This window comes from Amblyomma americanum, chromosome 9 (genome assembly GCF_052857255.1).
Source record: "Amblyomma americanum isolate KBUSLIRL-KWMA chromosome 9, ASM5285725v1, whole genome shotgun sequence".
NCBI lineage: Eukaryota > Metazoa > Arthropoda > Arachnida > Ixodida > Ixodidae > Amblyomma > Amblyomma americanum.
Genome location: NC_135505.1, coordinates 1428910 through 1450470, shown reverse-complemented (window position 1 = coordinate 1450470; position 21561 = coordinate 1428910). Strand labels below are relative to the sequence as shown.

Sequence of the window (21561 nt, the reverse complement as noted above, 5' to 3'; positions counted from 1 at the left end):
GCTCTCAGCGCTCCTGTAATCTATCCCGTCTCTCACCTCATTCTGTTAGAAACTTCACGTTTCCAGCGCTTCCAACATATTTCAGCCAACTTTAGTGATCCATTGCTCAATACCGCGGATTTTAACCACTTAACGTACCAATGGAATATCCCGTTGTGTAAACCAAGGCTTTGTGAGGTGTCAATGATGCTTCTGCGATGCAGAATTCCTCATTTAACTTTGCACTTATGCAGATGTGGGTTCGCTGCGACAAACCTGTGTGTATCATGTGGGCAAATTGAAACAATGGGTCATTTTCTCCTCTTTTGCCGGCGGTTCGTATTTCAGAGAAAAAAGTATTTGGAGGTCCCTCGTTCGAGGTTAGGACTCCCTCTGTCTCTTCCAGTTATTCGTTCGTTCGGTGCGAGCGCAAAGGGATTCCCGTTAAGCAGTCTTTGCGGCTACCTTCATGAATACATGTGTGCAACGGTCGATTACCTTGTTAGCTTTATACAAAATTTTCTCACGTGTCCAAAAATGCTCGATTCTATTCCTAGAAATTCATATTTCTTTATTCCTTTGACTTTTCCAATTTTTATCTTGATTCAGTCTTCTCACGCCTGTTCTTCTCCGCGCAGTTACCTCATTGGGATTATCTACTGTACCTTGGCCCATCCACCTGCGTGGGTATGTGCCATGCTTACTAAGGGGAACAAGAAGAAGAATAAGAACATTTTTGCCACGTATCTCGTTCGGACACAATGGCACGTAGCGGGCATGCAGACTTATGCCTTTTTCCTGAAAAGAACATTTCTAGGCGCCCGGTCTCAGCCGCTTTGACTAACTTTCCTACTGATTCCAGGTTCATCCCTGCAAGCAGTTTTAGTGTGACATGTTTTTGTCTAGAAGGGTTAAAGTCAAATGGTCGAAAGTTCTTCTTGATGACTTCAGTAGCTTTTTTGTAGAAGGTATCATTCGGCATTACAACAAAACCACCTTCTTTGTCTGCCTCCAGAACAGCGAGGTCAGACGACTTCATGAATCTGCCAAGGCTGTTGAGCGGAGGGTGCTTGCTCGGGGGCGATTTTGTGAGGCATGCGACACATTCCGCAATGATCCGGTCTCTATCTTTGTCACTGATTTTGCAGCTGATTTTTCGTACCATCGCTACCAGAGCCGGGCAGTTCGTCTGAGACTCAAAGCAGTACTTGTGTTCATTTTCCAAGATGTTCTTGACGCCACTTGGAAGATCAACGTCACCGAGGGTGGTAACGGTGTTGGCACACTCACTTGGTCGTGCTTTTGTTGGCAGTTATAGCCTCGTTGTCTGCTACAGAAACTCGATGGGTCCAGCTGCATGCTTCTTGTACCCACTGAAGAGGGAGTTGGCCAGGAAAGGATCAGTCCCCACATACAGAAGAATTCGGAGCCAGTCATAGTAGTAACGCACCTATCGCCAGGATTCCGATTTCAGAACCTTGCATATTCTTCTGGAATGGCCCCATGAGGGCTTCGGGCCACCGAAGAGTAGCCGAATTTCCAAGGGCACAGTTCTCCGCTTCATGCAGTAAGACAAAAACCGAGAACGGCAGGTTGCGACGGCGATTAGGCTCATACGCAGAGTAGCAGCAGCTCGCCTTGGCTGATGACAGAGGAAACAGTCCGTAGTAGGAGAAATGTGATTTATTCCCTTCCTCTTTTTAATATATATTTATGATTTACCTAGCGCTGTGCCTTCTCGAGTCAGGCTCTTTGCCGATGACTGCGTAATATACCGCATTATTGCTTCCACCACTGACCAACAATGTTTGCAAACTGACCTCAATACATAACCCGCATGGTGCACATCTTGGCTTATTTCACTTAATACATATAAAACTAAGCATAATCTCAGACTGGCTCCCCTGCACCTGAAAAAACTTGCGTTCGTGACACTCATTCATCTGAGGATTCAAAATGCATCAGCCATCTGGGATCCTGATCAAGCCTATCTCATAGCTAACATTGAGTCCTTGCAGTACCGTGCTGGGCGTTTTATTTTTACACATACTACCAGCGTCACTGCCTTAAAGAATAGCGCCGACTTAGAACACTTGTCGTACCGCCGTTAGCTATCACGACTAGCACTTTTTGATAACCTGCATCACAATCCTTCGCTTCACCACGATTTTTTACAATCACCATCCGCGGCTACTTTCCGCGGCTCGACAATCCGAACAAAGTCAAATGCATAGCGTGTCGTTCATCTCCAATTCTGAAGTCATCTATACCACGCACTATCATAGAATGGAAAAATTCACCAGCGCACATAGGGATTGAATCTAACGCCTCCACATTTCTTGCTCTCATCCGCAGCGGCGGTGGCATTTAAATGTTTTGAAATTTTTAATGTTTCCTTTTTTCCGTTTGCTGTACTTTTGCGATTACTTCTGTTCTTTTCGTGCTTAATACGGACACTATAGTAGTTTTCATTTTCATTATGCCTAATCTTTTTCTTTAAACCTACAAATTGTATTGTATTGCTTTTTATTGCCTGTTTTTTATTTACTCATTGGTGCTTACGTATTTGCTCCACGTTATACCTAGCCTGTTTATTGTTCAGTTGCTTCCTATTGTTGTTCCTTGTGCATGTTTTACACTAACCTCCCATATAATACCCCCGAAGGAGGGCCTTAATACTTAATAAACAAACAAATACATATATAAATAATAAATAAATGAATACTAAAACTGTAAGGCAGTCTGAAAGAATAAGAACCCGCGCTACATGGCTCGTAATTTTGAGAAGAGCCAAAACAATAGGTAAAAATCTGCAAAGAATGTATATATTTATTTATTTACAGCAATGCAGCCCCATAGCTGGGGCCTGGCAGGAGGGGCACGAGTAACAAAACTAGTACACAATACAATAATGAATTTAGTAAGGCAGAAACTTGGGCTAGTTGGATATTGTTTGAACTCATATTTTCTAGCGCTTAGTGAACACAAGGGACAAGAACACAAAGACTAGCGTACGTCCTCTGTATTTGTGTTCTTGTCCCTTGTGTTCACTAAGCGCTAGAAAATATGAGTTCAAACAATAATGAATGTGTCAAGGCTAACAAAAATGACGCGGATATCCACCACCTGTTGTGGGTTTTCCCGGCGCTGAAGCCGACGAGAATTCGGCACCTGGCGGCAGTGGAACTCTCACCGGACAATCCGGATTCCTATATTGCCTGTACACAGAGTCGATATCATCGTTCACTACTTGATATCATTAGAGCAGCCCACCTTTTTTCCTTTTTTATGCATCTTACTCATCTCTCATTTCATAACATTTATGCTCTGAGGCAATAAACACCGCTTGAAAAAATAAGAAAACTTACATTGCAAAATAGTAAAATGGAATAGATCAGTCATAAGAGCAAACAAGAAAAGGAGAAATGTTCAGTTGTGAAAAGCTGGAAATAGCGCCCAAAGTGACAAAAGCATTAAGCAGTTCGTCTAGATTCCATGAGGTCAATCAAGTCGATACTACCTGCTAGGTGAGGTGGCAGTCTGTTCCATTCCTCTGATGTATGTGGAAAAAAGAGTATTTAAAAGCTTTAAAATAGAATTATAATGTGCTAATTATTGTTCGTGCTGTTCGTGCCTAGTCAGACAGGTATCAGATGGTTTGAGGTAGGGAAGGCGGCTCATTAGCAACTTATTGTGTTTTAGCACGAACAGAAATTTAAGAAAAAAGGTTAGTACTGCGCGAATGAGACACGACAGGAGAACGAAGCACAAAAACCGATAAGACAGGCGCAGAAATTTAAGTCTTTGAATCTTACGCCGCATTTGGCGCACTGGATTATTGTGCTTTGTGATAAGGTTAGTTGGCTAATCCTTTCTTAGATATTTTGAAAAAAAAATGAAATGAACAGCTTTGCGTTGGATGCTTTAGAGTGCGTTAAATGTTACGTTTTCTGTACGCGTCCCAAACGGTGGAAGCATATTCAAGCTTAGGTTTTATGTTTGATGAATATGCTAAGGGCCCGACATCAGGTGGAATTTGCTTTATTTTATGTCCTAGAAAAGGCAGTTTTTAAAACGAAGATGAACTCATGTTAGGAACATGTCTGTTCCAGTCAAGTTATTAGTTATGGTGACTCCGAGGTATTTAAACTCGCTAACATCAATTTGAGGCTGCGACGAAAGACTACTGAAATCAATGTGTGACTCGCTTGTTTGTTATTTTCATGAAGACTGTTTTATCATTGTTCTGTTCCATGTCCTGCTTACTGCACCACGCATGGACGTTATTGAGACTCGAATTCAGTAGTAACTGATCACTGTGACTGTTAATCTCATGAAACAGAACGCAGTCGTCTGCAAAGAGCCTAATTGGAGCATAGTCAGCTATTGCACTGACAATATCATTAATATTCTTCTCTGGTCCGAGGCAGGATTGACACAAGGACACCCGGGGCACAGGACACAGGCCGAGAGCAGAGGGCCCGCACAGAGCACCCAAGTCCAGAACACGCGGACCTCCAAGACCCTTCGTTCACCTCGTCTTCACCAAGAATATCCGTTGCGGAAAAACACTGTCTTGGTGTAGATTAGGGCGTGGCAAGAGATGGCGAGAGGTAGGACTTGAGGCGAGAGACGTGGACAACGTCACGCTGTGGTGCAAGGAAGGTGGTTACGGGGAAGTCCGGGGCGATCTCGTAGGTGACAGCGGTGACCTGGTGGAGCACACGGTATGAGCCAACATAGCGGGACAGAAGTTTTTCGCAAAGCTCGATAGCAAACCGGCTATCCGTCTGGTTAACCTCCCTGCCTTTCCTCCTCCTCCTCCGTATCTCTCTGATGTTCTCCGACGCAGCGTGATGGCGACCAAATCAAGATGAATGCTCTAGGGGATAAATTTACCATGGGATGGCGGAAGTCGTAGTAGTCTTGCTGTGAGGCCTTCGGTGCTTGTAGTCGAGATCGCGCCAGCTGGCGGGCGTGGTCGGCGCGGGCAATCGCGCCGTGTGTGTATTGAGAAGGCTGTGAAGTAGAAGTCGGAAGCAGTGTGTCCAAAGGTAATTGGGGCTCGCGGCCGTACAAAAGACAGAACGGGGAGTAACCGGCAATGTCATGACGGGAAGTGTTGTAGGCGAATGTCAAGTATGGAAGGGCGATATCAAAGTCCCGATGGTCCGGGGAAACGTACATTGCAAGCAAATCCGTGAGAGTGCGGCTGAGGCGCTCTGCGAGGTCGTTGTTTGACGGATGATAGGAGGTGGTCAGCCTATGTTTATTCGAGCGGGAACGAAGAATGTCGTCGACAACTTCATCCGGAAAGCAACGACCGCGGTCGGTGAGAATTTGGCGGGGTGCACCATGACGGAGGGTGAGGTCGTACAGGAGAAAGCCGGCAACGTCAGTAGCAGCAATGGTGGGGATGGCCAGCGTGATTGCGTAGCGAGTGGCATAGTCTATAGCAGCGGCAATCCATTTGTTTCCGGATGTGGACTCGGGAAGCGGACCCAAAAGATCCAAGCCAACATGATAGAAAGGTTCAGGGGGCACATCAACAGGTCAAAGCATGCCCGCTGAGGGAGTGGCAGGGCGCTTCCAACGCTGGCACTGGTCGCAGGCACGAACATAGCGGCGTACAGACTGGTGGAGGCGAGCCGAAAAAGCGACGACGCACGCGGGCGTAAGTACGCGAGACACCCATATGTCCAGCAGTGGGGAGGTCATGGAGCTCGTGGTGGATAATATGAAAGGTGATTTAGAGATTGGGTGAAAAGTGTATAGTGAAAGCATAGAGTATTCTGTCCAGCTGTGCTCGAACAAGAGTGAGAGGATATGTAAACGTATGCTGTTGCTAAAATGAGCTGTTGAGCTCAGTTCAGTGGCAAGGCTGTGGCTTGGGGGTCGCGTATTTTTTGGTATTCACATTTTCTTTGCCATTCCATTGCAGTTGTGTAATACCCTTTTTTAATTATCTTTTAGTGCATAATGCCAACGGCAGAAACTACTGTCAGGGACAAAAGATTTATACTCCATGCAGCCTGAGCCGGCGCAATGAAAAACTGCATCGTAACGCCATCTAAAGCATGAAACATTGAAACGAGTTACGCGACATGCCTGCAGATAATAAAGGGCTCCCATTGGCTGTCTCGATCCTAGATGCCGCCCTTAAATTGCGTTACGATGTAGTTTTCCGTTGCTGTGGCGCCCGCTGCGTGGAGTATACCTCTTTTGTCCCCGATAGTACATGTTAATACTACCTCTTCTGTTTTTCTCAGTTTTGATGTTCAGCTGGTTCGGCCAAATAATGTCTTTCTGGACAGTCATAGTGTCTTGCTTATTCTTGCTGTCCATCTTCAGGCTGGTGTTCTGGAGTCTGGCGCTTCTGAAGAGTTGAAAAGCCAGGGTTAAAGAAATGGTTTTACGTACGTGTTCACAAAGGTAAGTAACTAACACTCTGTTGTTATTGCAAGAGGGCTGTGCGAGGTTTTACAAACATGAAATTTTTCAACTTGTTCTAGGCCTAAAGAAGAAACTGTGGGCCTGCAATGAGAAAAACAGGATCGCCAGTGTGGGTCTCCTATTATTGGTCTGCACTGCATGCTCACAAGGGACCACACCAGATTACTTGCAATACCAAAAAGTTGTCTATTAATGGTGCTCTCTTTCGGCATGCCTACCAGCAAAGAATTTTTCCTGCTAGTCGTGCACCATTCGCCTATGCATCCTCGGACCTCCAAATTTTGGTCCCTGCCTCCGACCTGACCACTGCACTTCATCCTTGGCAGAGAGCCAGAAGTCTGGCACTATCTCCAGCAAGCCCCACAAGGCTTCTGCCGAGACTTTCCCGCCCTTGCTGACTGCACCAAGCATTGACCATGCCATGTACAAAACTCGCATGTCCATTCCCTCATGTCGCATTTATTGCAACAAGAGGCTACTCTGCCGAACATTCACTGAAACCGTGACTGTAGTCGTAAAGAGAAAGGCTGGTTGGAGAAGAAAAATGCCAGGGGTAACAGGCGTCACAGTCACTAATGCGACGCAGCAAATGAAAAGGTGCTCTAGGCAGGCACGTTACTACTGTTGTGCATGAAGCCCAAGAGAAAAAAATGGCTCTTGCAATGTTGCTGTGCCTGCCGCGGGTGTCCTGCATTAAAAGCGCCGGGAAAGAACTATGCAGTTGAAGTAATCTGCCTTCTGCTCTGACACCCAGTTCATGGTGCTGTGCAACAAATATTCACGAGTGTCAATGGGTTCCGTGCATGTTGAGCTTATCCACTGTCTGAACAGAGGATTTCTAGAATTGAAGAAGCGAAAATACATTGAAAAAAAATGTTGCTTCTCAATTATATACTTGATCTGCAAGTCGTAGCAGCACATCACCAGACAGTTTCTCGCAACCTTTTCGAAGATTCACTGCATGGAGATCAAGCTCAGTTGTCTGCAACAACAAAGCAACAACACTCGAGACTGTCAGTGAAGACAAGCTGCATGATCAAGGACTTATAGGACGCGTTTCATAAAAAAGAGGCCTTGCCCTAAAACTGAAATGGAAGCAAACTGTCGAGCAAGCACAATGGTATGAAGTATTTGCATAAACGATAGCTACAAGCATGAAGTTGACACTGACACAATCCGCTTAGGGGTACTGTTGTAAGAAGCGATGCACAAGTTAACCACTCAAGCGAGAACATTACCATATGGTCAGCCACTAAACTTCATGTACAACAAAGTGGGCAAGCTTTTCTCACGTACACTCACTGTCACATCTGTTAGTAAACGCTGAGTTAGTGACAGTTCACAACAGCAAGGAGTTCTCATATTGATGCCGGCGCTCGTGCAGACGAACGCGCCTATCAAGAAAAGGAGAAAGAAGTGTTGTAGAAGCGCTCATCCAGGGCTTCACTCCCATTTTTCTGGCTGAGCAGTAATCTTAGCCTTACGAAAATTAGAAAGTACCGTTTCCCAGGTTGTGGTTATGACAGACTCTCTGTCCATTTGCTCTTCCTTATCCTCACCCACTGATTCTCGGGCATTACGCCTCTTTAAATTCCTGATTCCGCTCCATTTAAATTCGGTAAGGTTGCTTTGGGTACAGGTCACATGGGTTTTCACTTAAATGAGTTTGCAGATTCCTTAGCTAGAGCCTCTATCTGCGGCCCAATTGTTGCTGTCCTACCAACGTGTGCATATACAGCTGCGGTGAGGTTTCGCAGCTACACAATATTTCAGGAATTTGCTGCCTCGACTCTTATGTCATCTACCGAATATCAGCATCTTCTGCATCCTTGGAGCAGCAAAGACTGGCGCTCACGCAGACTAAAGGTCTCTTTCACGCGCTTGCGTTGCCGGGTTGCATTTCTAAATTTCTACCTTCACAGATCTGACCTTGCGGCTTCTCCACTGTGCCCTTTCTGTGCCGAACCTGAGACAATAGATCATTTCCTGCTGTTCTGCCGCCGCTTTTCTCATTTGAGGAAGCGTCTTTTGCAAATTCCATTTCATCAACTGGGCTTGCCTGTGTCTTCCGCGGTTGTTCTTTCAATTGGTGCTTCTTTGCTTGCACGAAGCGACAGGAGTGTGCGCTCTGCTGTGCAAAATTTTCTTCAAGAAACGCAGCGCCTCCCATTCTAATTTCTTCTTCCAGCTTTCAGTCAGTACGACATTGGAACATTACAGGCATTGTATACTATTACGCACATTAAGCCATTGTCCCGTCTTCGATCTCCAAGTTAACAGGACCCTTGTCCTTCCGTCTTCCAATCTATCAGGCTACATCCTATTCCCACTCCTTTTCCCGTCAAAACTTTCCTGTATCCAGCAATTAACCGCCTGTGTCTTGGCCACTCCCCCGTAGTGGATATGTGCCAGCAACGTCTGAGGCCTTCCTTCCTTCAGGGCTACGCCACTGCAGACTCTCGGCCGCTTAACGCCAACGTGTCTGCTGGCCAAGCTGCTGACGACGATGGTCTTGTTGAATGCAATATATAGCAACGATTTCGCCGACCATCAACGCACTGACCCCAATCTCCGCGACATCAATCGTTATCTTGAAGGTGCCAGCATGAAAGTTCCTAAAGCCTTCAGGCGGGCTTTGTCGTCTCTATGCATACGAAACGGTGTTCTCTTCAAGAAGAATTTCGCCGAGACCAGTAGGCAATACTTGCTGGTCGTCCCTGTGAACCTACGCGACGAAATTCTTCACGCCTACTATGACGAACCAGCTTCCGGCCATCTTGGGGTTACTAGAACACGAGCCAGAATTCAAGACAAGTACTACTGGCCTTGCCTGGGTCCTGACGTTGCGCATTACGTCCCCACTTGCCGCGATTGCCAGCGCCGCAAAGTTCCGCCCGTGAAGCTAGCCGGATTCCTCAAGCCCATTGAGCCGCCTTCGCAAGCGTTTCAACAACTCGGCATGGACTTGCTCAGACCCTTTCCTACATCAGGCTCCGGAACAAGGTGGTTAATAGTAGCCACTGATTGTCTCACACGTTCTGCGGAGAAAGCATCTCTTCAAAGTTGCGCCGCCATCAAAGTAGCCCTGTTCTCTGTCGATCAGATCGTCTTACGTCAAGGTGCTCAACAAGTTTTTATTACAGACATAGGAGCTGCCTTTTCCTGTGAGTTCCTGCACCATATTCTAATTTTCACTCACACCAGTCACTGTAGGACGACTTCTTGTCATCCCCAACCTAACGGACTGACGGAACATCTAAACAAGACTCTTGCGGACATGCTTTCAATGTACGTGGACGTGGAGCATAAAACCTGGGAAGACTTCCTACCCTATGTAATGTTCGCATGAAGTACAGCCGTTCAGGAAACAACTAACATGACCCCGTTTAGCCTAGTTTATGGACGTCCGCTGAAGACAACAGTCGATGCCATGCTGCCTCATGTCGACGATCATTTAAATCACGACGTTGCCTCCTTCTTACAATGCGCCGAAGCTGCCCGTTAACTCGCAGGGGTTCGAATTCAGGACCAACAAGGCCAGGACGCGCAATGCTACAACCATCGAAGGCGGTATATGGAATACCACCTATGTGACCTTGTCTGGGTTTGGTCTCCTATCTGACGACGCGGACTGAGGGAACAAGTCTTGCGCCGTTATTTCGGTCCTTACTGAATTTTGCGACACCTTGAAGCCCTGAATCATGAAGTAGTCCCTTATGAGACTCAACAATATCGACGCCACCACCGGCCCGAGGTGGTCCACGTGGTTCGCTTGAAGCCCTACTACGCAAGGACACCCTAATCCTTATCGTGACCGCCTGCTTTTTCAGCATCCGGTCGATGCTTTCGGAGGGGGGGGGGAGGTTAATGACGCCGGCACTCGTGCAGACGAACGCGCCTATTAAGAGGAGAAAGTGTTGCAGAAGCGCTCATCCAGGACTATGCCGCTGCTGACTCTCGACTGCTTAACGCCAACGTGACTCTCGGCCTCGTAACGCCAAAGCGACAATACTTAGCTTTAGTTGTGCAAGCCTATCCTTCCATGGGTGCACACATACATCCTTGCCCATTGCATACCAGGGGAAAACTATTATGATGGTCAATGCAGCAAGTGTATCAGCAAGTGAAATGAATCATGTAAAAGGAAAACATTACTTTGTGCCAGAGTGAACCTGAATAAACCCTCATTAACCAAGGAAGATGGCGCTGAAGGAGGGGGTGTACAAGAATTAAAACAAAAAGAAGACAGTTGAAGCGGACTTACCCAACGAAAAGCATGACTTGACAGCTGCACTACGCCTCATTTCTACACACACAGCAGGCAACCCAGGCGCTGCTACACGCTGGCTGCTCATATCCACCTGATTTTCAGATCTGATGTGAAGTCATTGAAGTATACTCAATTAGTAGTACTTTGTGCGTGTTGTGACCTTATTGCACAAGATGGAGAAAAATAGAGGGGGCATGCACACAACGCTAAACGCATAAAACGCACATATCTGTTTGCGCTGAGAAATGTCATCTTACTACTGATGTTTTCATATTGAAGTTACATGCTGGTTCCTGCAAACTGTGTCAAAGCAGTTGATGACAGACATAAGCAGATGGCAACACTAAATAATAAATGGGCTCTCACATACAGCTGACCGGAAATATGCATGTCGTATCTCATCACATGCATTTAGCGGGCAGGGTAACGAAAGCCCACAAAGCTTTCAGCAGGAAATTGGCGCCATATTCGGGAGACCACATACGCTGTTAAGAAGACCCGGTTTTCCCTCCCGAGCGTACACCAGATCCACTGGGTGAACATTCTGTATGCCGTGTACCGATACGCCCGGAAAAAGCCATGGGTTATGATGATGCATAACTGCGTTTCAGACTCGACATTTCTGGATTACCTGTGCACCTCCTCGATGTCCTCATTATTGAGCCCATTCGCCGGGTTTTCCCAATACACCACCCTCAGTACTTCGGGCTGGCAGCATATGCTGTGAAATACGTGATGATGCGTGATGCAGCTCTCCTCGCTCATTTAAACTGCAGGTATGTCACGGCAACACACCTGCTCCAGCGGCGTGGCCATCTCTTCACAGAAGCCACAACTGCACCTGCGTTAGCCTTAAATGTAGTGTACCTGCGGAACATGTAGTACGAGCAGCGACGAGACAGTCACATGCTAACGGAAACACGCAAGCCAGCAGTTCTGCACAGCTATTTGGTGTCACTCGGGAACCCAAGCACTTCTGCTAACCATTAACCATTTGCCCTCTTGTACCATTTGTTGCAATTGTTGCATTTGTTACCCTTCCGATGAGAGGGGATAACAGCCTTGATCTCTTGCTGACTAGCAGTCCTGAAGACATTAAAGGTGTAACGGCTCTTCCTGGACTCAGTGACCATGCACTTCTACACATTTCTATATCACTACTGCTGAAAGTTAGATCAACCGCTGAAAAGATAATCTTCAATTACACTAAAGCGAACTTCGATGCCATCAACGCGGAACTTACACGGTTTTATGAGCATTTCTGTGAGTCTTATCTATCAAGAACAGTTAATCATAACTGGGAATTATACAAAGCAGCAATGATAAACCTCAGAAACAAATACATTACAAAACTAAATATTAGGTCCGATCATAGCATTGAGTGGTTTACCGTAAGCCTGAAACGTCTCCTAAACAGGAAAAAGCGCCTCTATCGATCAGCAAAGAAATCTAACTCCCCTATTACATGGGACCGATATTATCAATGTGCAAAAACGTACATTGAAACCTTAGCTGCTGCAAAAAATAAATTCTTTTCCATCGATCTACATAGAATCCTACAGTCGAACCCCAACAAATTCTGGCGCATTTTATCCCCTAGGTCTCGCCCGAACCAAACAGCGCTTATGGGAACTGATGGAGAACCAGTCGAACCAGATCAGTGTGCCAGCGTTTTGAACAGCTATTTCGTCTTGGTGTTTTCTCCTGTAAGCAACTCTACCGTCATAACTTCACCAGAATCCTCATCAGTGGCGGTGCCTATGATCCAGGTTGATGCCAACGGTATCAGCAACCTTATTGCTTCTCTAAAACTGTCTTCGTCAGCAGGCTGTGATCATATCAATAGTAAACTACTAAACAACACATCAACGACTTCGGCTCAGATAACACCATTAATCTTTACTCAGTCTTTACAATCTGAGGATGTTCCAGATGATTGGAAAATTGCCCAAATTATCCCAGTCTTCAAGTCCGGTGACCGCAAATTAGCCTCCAACTACCGCCCTATTTCTGTAACCAGTGTGCCATCAAAATTACTCAAGCACGTTATATCCACAAACCAAATGACACATCTTGAAACTAACGACTTTTTTTATTCGCACCAGCATGGTTTTAGGAAACACCTTTCATGTAAAACCCAGCTTGCCGAGTTCATATACGATTTGCTCGAATCCATGGATGCCAACCTCATGTAAAACCCAGCTTGCCGAGTTCATACACGATTTGCTCGAATCCATAGATGCCAACCTCCAAATAGATGCTATATTCCTCGATTACTCCAAAGCATTTGATCCGGCCCCGCACAATCATTTACTTCAAAAACTTTCATCACTAGGAATACCCGTCAACCTAATCCGTTGGATCGAAAATTTTCTTTCTGGGCGTAAGCAGTTCACTTCTACAAATGATAGCCACTCTCCTCTTTCCAATGTAACATCGGGAGTCCCTCAGGGCGCCGGCCTGTCCCCACTACTATTCCTAATTTACCTTAATGACCTCCCTTGCAATATAAAATCGGAATTACGGCTTTTTGCCGATGATTGCGTCATATACAGACTGATTAGGGCAACCGACGATTCATCTTTGCTTCAGTCCGATCTTGACACACTCTCCTCTTGGTGCGATATATCCCTCCTCTCCTTAAACATTAACAAATGCAAATACATGTCGTTCACCACAAAACGCACCGTGAATCTGCATCAATACAGTACTGGCTCATTTTCCATTGATCCCGCATTATCCTACAGATAGCTTGGCCTCCATCTAACGCCATCGCTATCATGGGTAACTCACGTTCAAAACATCTGCGCTGCAGCCTCTCGCACACTCGGATACCTGCGCCGTAACTTGAATGCCGCATTCCCCGACATACAAAAACTAGCATATATAACATTCATTCGGGCAAAACTAGAATATGCCTCATCCATTTGGCACCCATCACAAGCGTACCTCGCAGCTGAACTCGAAGCCATACAGAATCGCGCCGTCTGATTTATATCATCTTGCTATTCAAGGAAATCCAGTATCACCGCGCTGAAAGATTCCCTGGCCATCCCTTCACTCGAGTCACGCCGCATTATATCTCCCGCCTGTCTTCTTCATCATTTCTACTATAACCCACGCAAGAGACACGAAAAGCTGCAACCCCCGCACAGGACGTCTAGCCGCCTAAGCCATGACCATAGCATCGCACGCATCAACTGTCGCACCTTAGCTCTAAAGTCATCATTTTTTCCGGACGCGATAGCACTATGGAATGGTCTGCCAAATACCATCGCATCATGCACTAACCGCAGATCATTCCGGGATAAACTAAACGACCATTTTTCATGAAGGCAAAATGTTCTTGCCATATTCAATTCGGCACTTTGAACAGCTGATTATTTTTTACTTATTTTTACTTTTTTGCTGTGTGATGCCTTTTTCACTAAATTTTTCTGTTGTATTAATTGAGTGTTTCATATATATATATATATATTTCTCGTGTTTCAAACCCGTGAATTTTACTTTGCATTGTATACGCGTGACAAGATCATTTACCTGTTACATACTCTTTTTTTGTTTTGTTATTGTTCTCTTTTGTCAATTTATTCTTTCCCTTTTGACCTTGATTTTGCTCCCCCCTTATGTAATGCCTTCGGGCTTTTAAGGGAAACAATAAATGAAATAAATGAAAAATTTGCGGAATATCATAGCCCCATTCGTTGCTGTTTCTCGCTACCGCTTCTATCGGTAATTCCCCCATCATCTCCATCCCGAGCCACAGCGGTGGCTCAGTGGCTATGGCGTTCGGCTGCCGACACAAAAGCCGTGGGTTTGATCCCGGCTGCGGCTGTCGAATTTCGATGAAGGCAATTAACATTCTAGATGCCCCTTTACTTAGTGATGTCAGAGCAGGTTAATGAACTCCACCGTGGTCTAAATTTCAGCAGCTATGGCGTCCTTTATAGCCTGGGTCGCTTTGTGGCGTTAAACCAGCATATCTCCACCGCCTGTTCCGCCAGCTGTCGCTGGAATGGTGAATAGTCAATTTCGTCAATGTTTATTTTTTAAGGCGAAAGCATTAATCCAGAGGTTCAGAGCTTACCAAAATTGTCCATTGCCGATCTATGCCGGAATAAAAAAAGAGAAAAAAACGCAATGATCCACGACTGGCAGTCGAGCCCAGGGAGGGCGAACACAACAGAGGCCGCTCAACCAAGCTGTCGCGCTGTGCATTGCAGAGCGTCGATGAGCGGCACCGCCCGCTCATCGTCTTTTACGCAGCGCAAATTCATGCTTTCGCACCGAGTCGAATGGAGTAAACATTCTCTGCAGCTTTATTTTACAATAAACTAGGACAACTACTTACCAGTCACCACCTTCGTCCCCGCTGTCATCCGGAGAGTCCTACGAACCTGCCGAACGATCGGTATCGTCGCTATCGTCGTCGGCATTCATCGCCTGATCGTTGAATGGTGGGTACTGATAAGGATCCAGGCCCAGCTCAGCACCCATTCGCCGAAGTCGCTCCTCGAACGCGGGGCCCATGATGCGATAAGAGCCGCTGCTACGGCAGCAAAGAAGGGCAATCGGGCAGGCTTCGGGAAAGCATGATCGAGCGCGCCAACCAGAAGTAAACGAATCAATCTTTTCGAAGCCAGGCGCCAGGTGTTCCTGACTAACAAAAAATGGCACAGACCCACACTTTGGCCACTTGGAGATCGGCCAAGAATCGTAATTAAGGCATAGAGAGCTATTCAGCTGTACATTTATGGGACAAAAACCGAAAGAAAAGAAACAACACTCACGCGGGACAGCACGCCCGTGGGTCCGAAGTAGAGCATGGCCGGAGCTTGGTTCCGGCCTGTAGCTTTTTTGTTTGTGTAGCTCAGTACGATATATACGAGTTGAGAGGGAAAAGGCAGGTGTTCATTCTTAATCGCCGTTATTTCTGGTTGCACACAACCAATATAAAACATTTCTGCGGGAGGACGTTGGTGCACGCGGAGGGAGGGAGGTGCATAAATGCTACTGCAGGCCGTATAGGCCGGAGCAAGAATGGCTGAAAAAATAATGCACAACACTAGCAGATAGAAAAAAACGAACGCTGCACACTATATTCTGCCCAAGACTATATTCCAGTGGATCCTTTCAAACCAAGAGCTTACACAGGACAAGGGTTGTGGAGCGCATCAGGATCAAAACTCGGTGTCTTGTTCCACCCGCTCTTTACAATCCTTATGTTCTGCCCACTAGTTCAAAGCTTTACCCTTGTGTACTTCACACAAGGCTAAAAAAGGCAAACACAGAAGACATGCATTAAACACATGCCATGGGAGAGCAATGATGTGCAGCTGTGATATTATTGTACCAGTAAAGTGAAATCAAAGGTCGTTAGCCATATTTCGGTGAACTTGACAGCTCTTTCTTCTCAAGAAAGGCAAGAAACGATTGCTAGCACTATTACATATTAAAGTTGCGCGTGTCACGGAGTCCCGTCTGGCCGGGAGCGTACATTTGAAAAATAAGAGACGCCGACCAGTGAAAAAAGATTAGTTCTTGACGTTCCGGCTTCCACACGGAAGCCTTGTTCACAATAAATTCATCACCAAACAAGGGTCGTTTAAATATGGTTGAGTAATCGGTGCAAGGAGCGTGCGTATATCGTGTGTAGATTACCGTCGTTCCGGGTGAACGAGTGTGCCATAGTTTGTATGATTAGGGATTTCAAAGGAAGTCGTCATGCTGCTACTTTTTCGGTTGCGATGATCCATGCCATGCCACAGTCAGTTTTGTGGCCATTCACGACGGCGTGCTCCGCTAAGGCGTTGTTGCGAATGTTTTCGTGTTTTTTACGTCCCTAGCGTGCTGCTGTAATCGCTTCCGGTAGTTTCCAGTTTCCCCGATATGCACACCGTTGTAGTCTGCGCAGGGGATTTCGTAGACAACTCCGGGGAATCTTTCCTTTGGCAGTGTGTCCTTCACCTTTACAAGCTGATGGCGCATCTTTCTGGCCGGGACATGTGCCACCTACACGTCATATTCCCGTAGGAGACGTACCAGGCATTCACTTGCACCCGGGACATACACGGCAACGGAGCCCGTTTCTTGAGCGGAGGGCGGGCGTCCGGTTGTTCTTGTTTTGACAGCTGACGTTCTACCGCGTCGAGGAAGCGCCTAGGATATACACAGTTTCTGATGTCATCCCGCAACTTTTTCGCGTCCAGGGTCGCATCCCAGGGCCTTGTGCACAACCTTTTCGCACGCTGTAGTAACGTGCTAACAACGGCCTTCTTATGGCAGGCAGTGTGCACTGAGTTTCAATATAGGTAGCAGCCAGTGTGCGTCTCCTTTCGGCATACGCTGAAAGATAGACCCTGGCGTTCCCGTGAAACAAGGACGTCAAGGAATGGTACCCTGTCAGAAATCTGGCTAATGGTGGATGAAGTGGAAACCACCATCTTGATGGATTATGGTAGTGGGAACTGCTGAATGTTGGCATAATGACAAACCATTATGCCAGCATATGGCAAGCTGGTTGCCGGCATAGTGGCAAGCTGGTTGGTGGCATAATGGCAAGCTGGTTGCCGGCATAATGGCAAGCCATGTTGCCAGCATAATGGCAAGCCACTATGCCGGCAAGCTGAATGCTGGAATAGTGACGGACTAGCCGCACTTCAGCCATTGGATGTGATTGTTCTTGAGGTGACATGTAGCAGTAAAAGGAAGCACACCAATTTTTGAGGTTCAGAGCTCACGACTGGTTTATTATAAATTTACTACGAGGTACCATCCGAACACTACCACATGTCTGCAAAAGAAAGTTATGCATTTTCCAAAACTTCACCAGCGGATTTGGTTTTTACTGCTTTGCCGCGCTTTCCCTGTCGACCGGCTTCAGTGAAAAAGCTGCGCAATTACTTCCTTGCTGCCCCAACCCTGGAATGTACAAGTGGTTCGGCAGCAGGATGTAGTTCCACGTATTTCTGCAAGCAATCTGAAAGAGCAATGCAGATAACACAAATTGGGTCTCAACTTCATCTTTTTCAGAAAATGTGGCCTATGAATAATTTATCAACACACAGGACAAAAATTAGCAGTAAACAGCATCAAAACATGCAGTGCTCATTGGAAAGAAATGTGCGGCTGTATCAAAATGGCATTTAGAGTGAAATACAGTAAAATCTCATTAATTCGAACACGAAGAAGACCGGAAAAATGTCCAAATTAAGCGAAGTTCCAATTATCGAATGGGCGCTACAGTCAGCGGTCGTTGCGCCCACTACACAGGTAGCACCCGAAGCAGACACACGCAGTCACACATCGCGAGCTAGCCGCTACTACACGTTAGTGGCAGCGATTCTGAGAATTCATGCGTTATGCACCAAGAACAAGTATTGGGATGCATTCACATGAGTAGTGAGCTTTAGTGCTGGAAAAGGTGACAGCATCTATGCTCCAAAACACGTTTATTTACAGGGAAGGGTTGTCACTATTAAAAGTAATAAGTGATCATCATTTGCTAGTGTTTCTTCTGCTGAGACGGCTTCAGCATCAACTGCAGCTTGCCCAAGAGCTCCAGCGCAACTCGGAGTTCTCACTGGCAGAGAAGTAGCATGCTGCAACATCAAGCACTGACATTATTCACATGCACCTGACAGTGGCATAGGCCGTCGCTGCTGTCTGACTCATCACTGTCGGTCCTTCTCACCGTCGGAGAGCCCTGTGGCGTCTGCTGAGAGCATGCAATCTCAATTATATCGGCGTCACTCAAGGGTTTCAATGTCTCCACACCGCTGTCCGTGTAGTTTGCGGCACAAAGAGCATGACAACGGCGGCCGAACTGCTTTGTGCACACCATGTGATAGTGACGCAGGGACTGCGGCACAAATAAAACCAGGAACGGCTTGTGCCGAAGCATTAGCAGCACGGGCGAGTGCCCCTGCAGCGAAAACCTGCTATGGCAAGCACCGGAGTGCGGGCTGCGCCAGCATCGTGCGCTTGGCTTTTTTAAATTTTTTATTGCTTTACATCTCTACTAAATTTGCAGCGCACTGCAACCACTGTGGGTCAACTTCTAGCTATGAGGAGCGATGTCAGCCATGAGCTACTAGTTCGAATTAATTTTTGCAGATGCCAACTTGTTCGAAATATCGAGTTTCCCCCACTGAAATACACAGGGCTGTGCCAGAACCCAGGCAACAGTTCGAATGAACAGTTTGAATTAACGAGCTCTTACTGTATCACGAGCAGAATAGAAAGAGGTCTAACAGAATGCTCAAACACCAATTGTAACTGAATCAAACTATTATTTTTACGCAGCCACATTGGCACATTTTGGGCAAATTTTGTCCACATGGGACTACACAGGACACTGCACAGCCACGTGCAAGATAATAAATGTATCAACATGGAAGGCAACATACATGCAGGGAGCGATTAGAAAGACAAAAAATATGCTGTTACTGAAATAGACTGCTGTGCACGGAGGCTTTTTATTTTACCAGAATGATAATAGATTTGTCACTGCTCACTAATGCTTTCGCAGTCAATGGATAGTTCCTCGATCACTGCGTGAGTTATTAATTTTTCTCAGAAAGGACGACACACGCACACACTAACAATTACTTCCAAGGTGCCATCACAATATTCTTATAAAGGATGCATTGTGACATCCGAAAAAGCTGTACAGATTGAAGAGAAAGATTGAATAAAAACAATAAAAAAGGTGGAACAAAGATGCGATAGTGCCCACAGTAGGACTTCAACTTCCAAAGTGTGCTTACTTGCAACTGCCTCTACCTTCTCCGGTGTGGCAGGCATTTTTCTCAACGAGCCTGCCATGCTCCTGCATGCTTCGCCGGTGAGACTGCGTGCAGCAGCCTCCTCCCGCTACCAAACTACTCGTGCCATTTCAAGTGTGAATTGCGCATAAGTGCGATTTTGCAGCAGGAAATTCCACTTGGCCTCCGTGATGATAAGTCCCGAGAGTACCTGCACCTGCAGTCATTAAAGAACAATCAGTCGCATTTTTCCTTACAGCACTTTATGACAATTGTACAGAGGTTTTGAAATCGCTGACACAGTCACAGTCACAAGCAGTGCGAGGGCAATGAAGCAGTCTTCCAGTGTACCTTGTGAATGGTAACAGCCGATGGCAAGGTCTGAATAAAACACAAATGACAGAAACAAACAGACATCGATCAAGAGGACGATGCACAAAGTGACAGTGAAAGCATGCTACCTATTCAACGTGTATGCACCTTTCCACAGTAGCAGTTTACTGGCTGTGATATCCACGGCGACACGGAATAATGTGAGGAAACATGGTACAGGAGTCCTGCCAAGATCTTTGGGGCACACCTTACGCCAGAACGTTCAGCCACCTTCCATATTCCAGATCCTCACCTACCTTATCAGTATTTTTCATACATGTTAATTTGGGGACACCAATTTAGAGGTCACCACAGCAAGGAAGAGGAAACAACGAAAAGCAATATTTACCGTGAAAACTCATCCTAGTTGAGCAACACAGCCGTAAAAAACCAGCAATGAAGCCAGAAAAAGCTGCACTTCCACAACAATCAATGAAGGGAGTGAGCGCACACCTTTGCGGAGCTCACGCAAATACCGCGTTTGGACCGCCGGACTTACCCGTCTCCCCACCCCTCTCTTACACACTCCCAACCACGGTTTAAGAATAGCATATGGAGGTGTTGACGCTCTCCCCCCGCTGTGCCCAAGAGCCCCGCCCACTCGCGGCCACAATATGTCAGGGGGAGAGGGAAGTGTTGCCATGGGAACCGGTCGCTAACTTAGAGGGTGATGCGAAAGGCCGGACCACGCTAGGCGGCTCGGTCCGGCGTGGCGCGGCACTAAGCACGTGCTTTTGGCACATTTCGGAGTGTGCAGCTGCGCTGCTGTGCTGTTTTTAACAAGTTGTTTTATTTTGCACCAAGACCTTGTGTTTGGCTATCGTCGGCAGAGTAGACCACAGCAGGCGAGTGCAGCGCAATGGGAAGAAAGTGCTTCGTGCCGAACTGCAATTCGGGCTACCAGACATGTGCGGAGCGTGTGCCATTATTCAAAGCTCCATCCGACAATGTTCGTTTGGAGAAGTGGCGCCGTGCGATTCCTAGGGCAGACCAGATATTAATGCCCACTGACCATGTCTGCGCCAAGCATTTTGCAGAGGATGCGATATCCCGGGCATATTATGCGGAGCTCGATAAAAGTGCTACTTTACGCGGGAGAAATGCTCGTGCTTTCCAGAGATGCAGTTCCTACATTACAGTAGCCGACGGGTAATTCGGACTCCAAAACTTCGGTCTTGTAGGATATTTCGGACCTTAATGAGGCGCCGTCAGTCACCCCATAGAAGCACATACATATTCGGGACGGATATTTCGGATATCAAAAGTTCAAAAGCTCGATTTTTCGGACTAATTTCAGTCACCTGCGGGCCAAAATCGGCCATCTTATCGGCTTTCCGCCGGCGCAAAAGGTGCCATCTTGGATTGAGGTGGATTTACGGCGCTGTGGATTGGCTTGACATACTTTCGGTACCTCATTGTTGCCAGTAGAGGTCCCTGCGATCTCCGACACTTCGAGGTTGCAGCCAGATTGTCATCTCTGTCAACTTGTTTCTGTCGCCCACGTTGTCGCGAGCAATTATTGCTTGTCCCATACGTTGAAAATTGGTTGTTGGGGGAAGGAAATTGTGCAGGAGCTATCTCGCATCTCGGCCGGAAGGAATAAAGGAGGGACGGAGAGAAGGAAGAAAGAGGTGCCGTAATGGAGGGCTCCGGAATAATTTAGACTACCTGGGGATCTTTAACATCGCACAGCACACGGGCGCCTTAGCGTTTCGCCTCCAT

At 46.7% G+C, this 21561-nt stretch overlaps 1 protein-coding gene across 1 annotated transcript in view; it reads right to left on the bottom strand.

Moving 5' to 3' along the window:
- Nucleotides 1-17421: 17421 nt before the first annotated feature.
- The window catches only part of LOC144104304 (uncharacterized), a 35913-nt gene continuing 31773 nt past the window's right edge, over nt 17422-21561 (bottom strand). The window contains exons 9-10 of the mRNA XM_077637214.1: nt 19471-19684; nt 17422-17681 (exon numbers count right to left, since the gene is read on the bottom strand). Coding sequence (XP_077493340.1) covers nt 19577-19684 — 108 coding nt within the window. The 3' untranslated portion in view covers nt 17422-17681; nt 19471-19576. The remainder of the gene's footprint in view (nt 17682-19470; nt 19685-21561) is intronic.